Below are 10,732 nucleotides of genomic sequence, written 5' to 3'. Positions count from 1 at the left end.
GATATCAAATCAATACAAGACATCAAATTCTCATAGACAAATCTAAGAGTAAGATGCATACCTGACCTTTTAGAAAAAATGCATAGTGTGAAGTGTGTGGACACACTTCATACTACGGGCTCTCTGACTACAGAATCGCGCCGACCCTTTTGCTACAATCCTTTAAATACAAAACCAAGATAAAACATCCCCCAAGTGGAGGCATGTACAAACAATTGGAATCTGGGTGGCTAGTTTACACCTCAAATGGGAACAGAAGGTAATTTACATGGAAGACCCTGGGAGAGGGCACTCCCATTACAATAAGCAAAATATCTCTTAACTCTTAGGATCTGTATGATCTTTTAGTCTACTTTTGTAAGATTAAGACCATTGTACCACTCACCCTGAGACTATTCAAATGAAACCAAACATGACTGTAAATATTATTTGCATTCATATAGAACATTATATTCTTGACCATTCTGAGTGAATTAAGTGGAGGGAGGAGATGAAAAGGAACTGATGCATATGTGAGAGAGGCGTTTCCTGCACCGCCCCTCTGTGGGGTGTCTTGAAGATGCCAGTGTATTGTCTGTTTCTCAGGAGATCAAAGTATCTGAGTTTCTTTTATCCTTACAAAACAAATCAAACACACCTTCCTTTTTTCCAAGCATACTTTGCATCTTTCATCTTGTGTCAGTCCAATTTTACTTAATATCATTTCAGTCATTATACAATTGTCTTAGTAAAAAAAATAAAACAAAATTAATATTGGACCCTTAAAATTCATTCTCACATTTTTCCATATGGTTGATGCATCAAAATGACCAAACAACTTTTCCCAATATTCAATAGCTTTAGGTTTCACAAACACATGCTTACATAAACATGTATAAAACATCTCAATAGCACAGGCATTAAAAGTAACTTTTTCAGCTTTTATTTTTAAAAACACTTGCAGTTTTCCACTATCAGTTTCTTTTTCATTCTCCTCAATTCTTTTAATCCAGTCTGCTGGCACTGCCTCTTTCAGTTTTATATATTTTTCTTTCATTTATTCTTTGTTTTCTATATCTTCACTATCTTCCAGTGTGTCTATAATTGCTTGTATCTGTAAGAATCCAGGTTTTACTTCATATAGAATATCCTTCACTTGTCTAAAACCTGCATTAAACCAATTTTCATAAAACATTTTTTTTTTGCTTTTAATTTTCAAAAAGAAGTGTTGTTGCAAGTACTGTTTTCGACCTTTAAGCTCAATGTAAACATTTGAATTAAAAGCTTTCCATGCTCATAAAACCTCCTTATAAAATTCCGGTATATCCACTATCATGTTATCTTTAAAATCCATCCATAAGAAATCATCTCCCATTTGTCCACATTTATTATTACACTTTTCCATGGAATATTATCATTATTTAGAACCTTTTTGTGTGTTTTAATTCTCATACTCTTCATTCTTATCCATGGATCTACAAGTCCAAGTCCTCCCTCTTCCACCTTTCCAGTAATTGTATCGTATGCAATTTTAGATGGTTTATCATCCCATAAAAACTTTAAGACTAGCGTTTTTATTCTCTATCTAACTAACAACACTTAACATACCACATTTTAGACAAAAAAAGTATCCAAAACAAGAACTTTTCCTTTTAAAAACAATCCCCCCTGTTTCCAAAAGCTCAATATTTTCTCCATATTAAATAAAACTCCATCCCAAATCACATGCCTTGTTTTTACTTCATTATGTCCAAGTGTAACACCTAAAATTTTAATATTATTTTTCTGCTCTTTGAATTGCCAATTTCTCTGTGGGACTTCTACTTTTCCCATTCTGATATATTCTGTTTTTTCTTTGTTCACTTTTGCCCCTGTTCCTCCACAGTTTTTGTCAAAAATACCCATCGCCTTCCACACTGTTAAAATCTTTTAAAAATAGAGTAGTGTGATCCGCACATTGAAATTTTTTTTTTGTTCTGTTTCATGATTTTCTACTGAAAAATCTTTGATTTCTTTTTCTGCATTAATAGTGTGAAGTGTGTGGACACACTTCATGCTCTCTGGTCTCTGGCTACAGAATCGCCCCGACCCTTTTGCTGCAATCCTTTAAATACAAAACCAAGATCCCCCAAGTCTCGCCCTGAGACTATTCAAATGATACCCAACATGACTGTAAATCTTATTTGCATTCATATAAAACATTATATTATACCATTGACCATTCTGAGTGAGCTGGGTGAAGAGAAGGATGGGTGCGGGGAAGGAAGGGGATGAGGAGGAACCAATGCATATGCGAGAGACGTTTTCCCGCATTTTCTCTCAGTGAGAAACAGATGTTAATGCACTGTGTGTGTATTGTCTGTCTCAGAAGATCAAAGTGTCTGAGGTTCTGTAATTCTTACACAGCATCAGACCTGAAAGAGCTGGATCTGAAGATGGTCTACTTACTGTGAATGTTTTTTGTATGACTGTGTAGAGAAGACGAATGACTGAAACACTTCCCACATGCAATGCAGCGATACGGTTTCTCTCCAGTGTGGATCCTCTCATGTGTTTTCAGATTTCCTGAATCACTGAATCTCTTGTCACAGTGTGAACACTTGTAAGGTTTCTCTCCAGTGTGGATCCTCTCATGTGTTTTCAGAGTTGCTGACAGAATGAATCTCTTGTCACAGTGTGAACACTTGTAAGGTTTCTCTCCAGTGTGGATCCTCTCATGTGTTTTCAGAGTTGCTGACAGAATGAATCTCTTGTCACAGTGTGAACACTTGTAAGGTTTCTCTCCAGTGTGGATCCTCTCATGCCGTTTTAAACGGCTCGCTGAAGTAAAAGTATTTTCACACTCAAAGCACATGTACTCTCTCACACCAGCATGTGTTTTCTGATGTACTTTCAAAGTTGAAAAACGTGTAAAACTCTTTCCACACAAATAACATGAATGTGGCTTCTCCTTTGTATGAACTCTCAGGTGTTTCTTCAGGTATGAAGATAACATGAATGTGGCTTCTCCTTTGTATGAACTCTCAGGTGCTGCTTCAGCTCTGAAGCCCTCAAAAATGTTTTGCCGCATTGATCACACGTGTATGGTTTCTCTCCAGTGTGGATATTAATGTGTATCTTAAGGTTTGATGATTGTGAGAAACTCTTCCCGCACTGATCACAATTGAATGGTTTCTCTCCAGTATGAATTCTCATGTGAGCATCAAGATTATATTTGTTTGACAAACTCTTTCCACACTGAGTGCAGGTGAAAGATTTCTTGGCTCTTCTTTTCTTTAAATCTTTCTGTTTGGTTTGAGAGCAACTCCAAGGTTTTTCTCTACTTTTGACATGATTTCTCTCGTCAACTTCACTCAGTTCTTCATTCTCCTCATTTTCTTCATTTAACTCTGAAATAAAAGTAAAACTGGTTTATTTTCAGTTAGTCATAAAAACAGAGAAATGTGAAAGAAGATAAAAAAATAACCCTGATGTAAACATATATATATATTTTTGATGCATTTTTATAAATGATGTCTCTCTGAAATTGTAACTATTTGTAAGTATTATAGACACAAATCCCATATTTCTATGGGGAGAACTATTAAATATGTTTGATCAACAACAAAATATCTAACATACATTAATTTTGTTAAAAAAAGTACACATCATAGAAAGTATTTTAATATATGATGCTTCCTCTAGATCAGGGATCACCAACCTTTTTGTGAGTGAGGGCTCCCTGAAGGGATAAGATAGTCTCAAGAGCTACTTGTTTGATATACTCCAATATATATATATATATACACATATACTGTACACACACATTTAAAAAAAAATATCTTGATATCTTGCCACTAATAAACATTAATGATTTCTCACAAGCATTTTTAATTTTTTTTTAACAATCCAGGAAAATATTCCAGAAAATGTATAAAAATAGGCTAACAATTTTTTTTTCCATATCATACAATATTGATTTTTATCATGCTATTCATTTACCATTAACGGGGAAGGAAAAGCTTTCCACGTGTTTGTTAGACCTTGAGAATGAAGGTAAACATAACTTTGTTCACAATTAAATTCCACAGAGGAGTTATGTTTTAATTTAGGGCCCCATGAAATGCATTTCATTTTTCCCTAAATTCTGTGTTTTCCATTTAATTTATTATGGATTCTGTGTTTTATGATTCATTACAAATGTATCATAAAAAATGGTTTCTAGTGAAATGAATTAATACAACTTTAACAATTTAAATGCAGTTTGATCGTTCTTTTCTCTTTACTGTTATCACCGGCATATTGTCAAAGTGTCTAATTCTAACATTTGGTAATATTTCTATTCAAAATCGCGATTCCTCGATTTTTAAAAAATAAAATCGTGGCAAAACAATAAATTCAAATTAATTGATGAAATCGGGAAAATCGCCCAGCCCTAATTTGACTGTAATTTTTCTTAAATGAAACTGCATAAAGCTGGTGAAGTGACTCTCCGAGCATCTCTGGAGATGAAGTTCATGTGTTCATGTCCTCATATATTTAGACACAGAAGCGAGTCACGTGTGTTTGAGTTTGTGTATCAGACGAAACTATTCCATGCATTCACACAGACACACAGAACATGCAGACTGATTAGCGACATGCACTGACTGGCTGCTGTAACATTTATCTCTGTTGTGTAATAAGATGTTAGATTAATCCATATTGAATAAAAATGTCAAGAGCTTGTCATCATTATTATAATGTGAGAAAGAAAAAAAAAAATATATATACACACACACACACACACACACACACACACACAATAATATTCATAATAATAATAAAAATAAATGACTATAAAAAATCCTAAATTATTTTACTTAACTTCGTTTCTTTAATAAATTAATGATGTAATCATAGCCTTTCCCCCTAGAATACCTGTTATAGAAAAGTCTTTGTGATCAACCTTCTTTAATGACTGAATAAAATGGCATCTTTCTTTGTTGTATTTCCTGCAATGAAGCAGTACATGTTCAACTGTTTCTTGCTGACTACAATAAATACATTCCCCAGTTGGGTGCTTGCCAATTTTAAACAATGTACTATTAAGTCCTGTGTGACCTATTCTCAGACGAGTTATAATATTCCCTTCCTTACGGTTCCTGCTCTCCCTCCTCCCAGCACCAACTTGTTTTTGTATATTATATAAATGTCTACCTGTTTCAATACCATCCCAATATACCTGCCATACTGATTGTGCATATTTCCTGATGTATGCTTTAGCTTCTGCTTTACTTAATGGAACTTGTAGATCAACCTGTTTTAATTTTAGAGTTTGTTTAGCTATAATATCCACCTTCTCATTCCCTTCCACACCAACATGAGCAGGAACCCAAATGAATTGCATTGATATGCCCTTAACCTTTAAATTATACATCTTATGGAATAGTTCATTGATTATGTCCATCCTAAAAGATGACCTGCCAGATTTTATGCTTTTCAGTGCGGAGTAACTATCGGATGCAATAACTGTGTTATTAATTTCCTTCTCCTCTATCCACTGCAGGGCCAATAATATCGCCAATAACTCTGTAGCATAAACTGACAAATGATTAGTAACTCTTTTCTTAATATAAGAATCATTCATTGGAATATATACAGCTGCACCTTCATATCCTGCATCCGGATCTTTCGATCCATCCGTAAATAAAAACACTGAACCTTGGAAATGCCTCTCAAAAGAAGTCTGCACTATATACCACACTGGAATTTGCTTAGATTTGTCATTTATTTCCCGCTGTATATTGATGTCAACGCTTGGCAAGGGGAATAACCAGGGAGGAATGGAGGATATGGAGACTGTGTTGCTGTATTGTAATTGATGTAAACCTATATTCCTAGCCTTTGCATTACCTATCCACCCCTGTTGGTTCTTCTTCTTCTTCTTCTTCTTCTTTTGATTGAATGGTGAGTTGCGAACCAACTTCAAAGGTGCATATCGCCTCCTACTGTGATTGAGTGTGAAAAAAATGAACTAATCCCTCCTATATCCTATTATATAACCCACTATTCTTAATAAATCTCATGACTGCATGTATTTGTTTTCCTGAATTTGGACCGTCATTTAATAAGCTGGTTATAGTAAATTCCTCGCATCCTACTGCTTGTAATTCGTCCTTAAGAATCCTCCTTTCTATTCCATATATCTTACATATCTTAATTACATGCTCTACAGTTTCCTCTATTAAACAGACATCACATAGACCCGTGTTAGTGTCTTCACAAATATACGCGATCACTATAAACTTAACTGACGGGACAGACAGTGATTAACCTCATTATTTTTTCTCTATGCATAAAGAGACATTGGCATAGATGGGCGAACATAATCACCTGGTTTTGTAAATGTGGCCAATTACATTTGCATTAAGCACCCAGTTTGCACTTGTCCATAATTTTAATTAATAGCTTACATTTACAAAATGAGCATGCAATAGCAGAAATAAGCCTTTTTAATTAAATTAAAGGTCCATGTTTAATAATATTGTCAATGAAATGAAAATGTTAAATGAAATTGGTGAAGAGTAGCTACTAAAAACAAACATACGTGGGTCCTCCAATTTGACCCACAACCTGAACAGTTTGTAGGCTACATGAAATTAATTCATTCATCAACTCCATGCCAGGTTACCATACACGTCACTTTTTTACTTTCAGATAAACTTGATATTAAATTCCCCTCCCATCAGGCACCTAGTGTATTGTCCTTGTTATAAATGTATGTTCTATTATAAAGTAGCATGTTTTCTCTGTATGTGCACAAGAGTAGACTGTGTTCATTCTTAGTTTCAGCACAGCACCAGAGCCTGTTTGATTATAAACCTTTGCTCTTTAAATGTAAAATACATTGTTTGCAGTATTTGAATTGGAAGAAGGTATGAACTCCTCAGCACAGTTTGATTAATACACACTGGTCTTATTTTAACACAAATTCTGTTTCCATCACATCGGATCAATGTCTCCATCAGCTGGTGTTTATCTTTGGACTGAAGAAGCTTATGGAGGATGACGGCAGGCTCTTCACTCATTCCTGAACACAACACCTTCCAGACGCAGGTATAGATGTAGGAGTACGGCGTCTGCACAGGTGAGCTTGTTCTGCAGGAGAACGTCCTTCAGTATATCTCCTGAATGCTGAGTTTCTCATAAGATCTCCAGTGTGGAGCAGCATCTCTTTCACATGATGGACGCTCTGCTGCAGCGCTCAGACCTGATGATGAAGGATGAAGCTTTACTTCTTGAAGCTCTGGAGAGATGATCTGAGACAAAGCTGATGAAAATAATTAAGAACAACAGAATCACATCTGCTTCCTCTTGATCCCAGAGGATGAACTGAATGAAATAAGTTTTCCTCAAGCGTTCTCCATCAGACTCATGAGAAACTCTACCTCACTGATCTGCTCAGAGGTTTTTAGTTCAACGTTCTGCTCTTCTCTAAGATCAGGAATCAAATGCATGACATGAGTAATGAGTATCTACCCAGAATCTGCACTGGAGATGAGAGGAGTGTATTTATCAATGTCTCCACCTTTAATTCCCCAAACCATGACCAAAATAACAGAATGCAAAGCTTTTCCACTCCTGCACACACTAGTGCTCTTAACAGAGAGCAGAAGCTGCAGTGGAAAGCCCAGGTTTTTCTCAGTGATCAGGAATGCTCTAATAATGGTGTTTCATGTCGTGAGGTTCCTCGCAGGGCTGGCCCGTGGCATAGGCGACATAGGCAGTTGCCTAGGGTGCAAAATGACTGGGGGCGCTGCAGGAAAGGGCGCTCCTACACCCATATATTAAGCAAAATAATTTCTGACAGTTAACATTATTTTCATAAGTTCGATGATCGATCATTACTAAAATAATGTTAGAATAAAATAAAATTGACATCAACGAAAAATAAGATTTGACAACATGCCATGTTGGACTAATTTAAACACTTTCTGCGTCATGACGTATAATACATCATAATGTATTAATTATGCATGGCGCACGCAGTTAAAATAATTTTGCCATTTATTCGCTCTTAAAGTATCATTTCTAAAAAATGAGTGAAAAAATAAAATGATCAGGGGCACAAGGCAGGAAGCAACGCAAAGAAGAGGAGCAGAAAAATATCAATATAGAGGTAAAAATCACAAGTTAACGACTGTGTATTAGCCTGTGATGTTTATGTAGTATTTTGAAATAGCCTTTTTAGAACATCTTAACTGGCAACACTGACACCGTGGAACGTTTTTTGCTTGAGTTAACTGCTTATTTAATTTTACTTTATTTCCTTTACAATAAATTTAAGCTTCTGTAATGTTGTTTTAATATCAGTTACATTACTGCTTGCTTTTAATTAACCAAAAAGTGTCTAAATGTCTTTTGAAAAAGACCATGACTAGGACCATCAGAAATCTAAAATCTCGCCTAGGGCACCAACAGAGCCTGGGCCGGCCCTGGTTCCTCGCTAATGGCAAACAGATCAGTTACACTAGCAGCATTCGCTTCAGCAACAGTTCGATTCTCAGCCAAAATCGAACAATTCAATAGCCAATGGCTAGTCATTGTTCAGTCAAATTTAATATAATTTCCTTACATGCTCGCTGCTGCTGCACTAAACGTGAAGACACTAGCTGAGTTTCTCATAAGATCTCCAGTGTGGAGCAGCATCTCTTTCACATGATGGACGCTCTGCTGCAGCGCTCAGACCTGATGATGAAGGATGAAGCTTTACTTCTTGAAGCTCTGGAGAGATGATCTGAGACAAAGCTGATGAAAATAATTAAGAACAACAGAATCACATCTGCTTCCTCTTGATCCCAGAGGATGAACTGAATGAAATAAGTTTTCCTCAAGCGTTCTCCATCAGACTCATGAGAAACTCTACCTCACTGATCTGCTCAGAGGTTTTTAGTTCAATGCTCTGCTCTTCTCTAAGATCAGGAATCAAATGGATGGCATGAGTAATGAGTATATACCCAGAATCTGCACTGGAGATGAGTAGAGTGTATTTATCAATATCTGCACCTTCAAATCCCCAACCCATGACCAAAATAACAGAATGCAAAGCTTTTCCACTCCTGCACACACTAGTGCTCTTAACAGAGAGCAGAAGCTGCAGTGGAAAGCCCAGGTTTTTCTCAGTGATCAGGAATGCTCTAATAATGGTGTTTCATGTCGTGAGGTTCCTCGCAGGGCTGGCCCGTGGCATAGGCGACATAGGCAGTTGCCTAGGGTGCAAAATGACTGGGGGCGCTGCAGGAAAGGGCGCTCCTACACCCATATATTAAGCAAAATAATTTCTGACAGTTAACATTATTTTCATAAGTTCGATGATCGATCATTACTAAAATAATGTTAGAATAAAATAAAATTGACATCAACGAAAAATAAGATTTGACAACATGCCATGTTGGACTAATTTAAACACTTTCTGCGTCATGACGTATAATACATCATAATGTATTAATTATGCATGGCGCACGCAGTTAAAATAATTTTGCCATTTATTCGCTCTTAAAGTATCATTTCTAAAAAATGAGTGAAAAAATAAAATGATCAGGGGCACAAGGCAGGAAGCAACGCAAAGAAGAGGAGCAGAAAAATATCAATATAGAGGTAAAAATCACAAGTTAACGACTGTGTATTAGCCTGTGATGTTTATGTAGTATTTTGAAATAGCCTTTTTAGAACATCTTAACTGGCAACACTGACACCGTGGAACGTTTTTTGCTTGAGTTAACTGCTTATTTAATTTTACTTTATTTCCTTTACAATAAATTTAAGCTTCTGTAATGTTGTTTTAATATCAGTTACATTACTGCTTGCTTTTAATTAACCAAAAAGTGTCTAAATGTCTTTTGAAAAAGACCATGACTAGGACCATCAGAAATCTAAAATCTCGCCTAGGGCACCAACAGAGCCTGGGCCGGCCCTGGTTCCTCGCTAATGGCAAACAGATCAGTTACACTAGCAGCATTCGCTTCAGCAACAGTTCGATTCTCAGCCAAAATCTAACAATTCAATAGCCAATGGCTAGTCATTGTTCAGTCAAATTTAATATAATTTCCTTACATGCTCGCTGCTGCAGCACTAAACGTGAAGACACTAGAAAAGACAAGCTCTGAACCCGATGAAAACAATATGGAAATAACAACTTAAAATGTTGCTCAAACTGTATAAAGTGTGTTTGATGATTGTGTAAATATGAGAAATACCGTGAACTGCTTGCCTAAGAATTTATTAGGCATTTAAAGCTGAGAAAATTAAAACATGGAAAGCTCAAAAAGCAAATGGCTTTCACAAGTAAAAATAATGAATGAATTTTGATGCAAACAGAATCAAGAGGTAATCAAAATGGAAAACAAGAATTTGTTGTAAGGGAACAGGTCAGTTTAGCTCAAAGGGAATTATTTATGATATTTATAAGGAATTTGGTCAGAATCACTGTTTTACGGCTGATCAGTCGGTCAGCGATTCATTGATCGAGCTGTATAACATCAATCCACAATATAGTAAAAACACTTTATTAGCATGGTAACAAGATCGGCAGTTTAAGACAGTAACTTGTAAGCACAAAACAAACGATACTTCTCTTTTCAATGTATGTAAGACTTTATTGGATAAATCAAAAAGACATGTAAACTAATCTAACACATAAACACATGCACTCACACATTCACACAAGTTGCAGAAATAAAGTGAGGAAAGAATGAGTTTGAGAGAGTGAAAATGTGAAATCCCATGTTTATAG

General features: G+C 35.9%; 1 protein-coding gene across 1 annotated transcript in view; it reads right to left on the bottom strand.

Moving 5' to 3' along the window:
* LOC107671233 (zinc finger protein 93-like) overlaps nt 1-10,732 on the bottom strand; it is a 63,188-nt gene that overhangs the window by 51,197 nt on the left and 1,259 nt on the right. The window contains exon 3 of the mRNA XM_016464135.1: nt 2,478-2,810. Coding sequence (XP_016319621.1) covers nt 2,478-2,810 — 333 coding nt within the window. The remainder of the gene's footprint in view (nt 1-2,477; nt 2,811-10,732) is intronic.

Source organism: Sinocyclocheilus anshuiensis, unplaced genomic scaffold (assembly GCF_001515605.1).
Source record: "Sinocyclocheilus anshuiensis isolate Anshui unplaced genomic scaffold, SAMN03320099.WGS_v1.1 scaffold3169, whole genome shotgun sequence".
Classification (NCBI taxonomy): domain Eukaryota; kingdom Metazoa; phylum Chordata; class Actinopteri; order Cypriniformes; family Cyprinidae; genus Sinocyclocheilus; species Sinocyclocheilus anshuiensis.
This window is presented reverse-complemented; position numbering and strand designations above follow the sequence as displayed.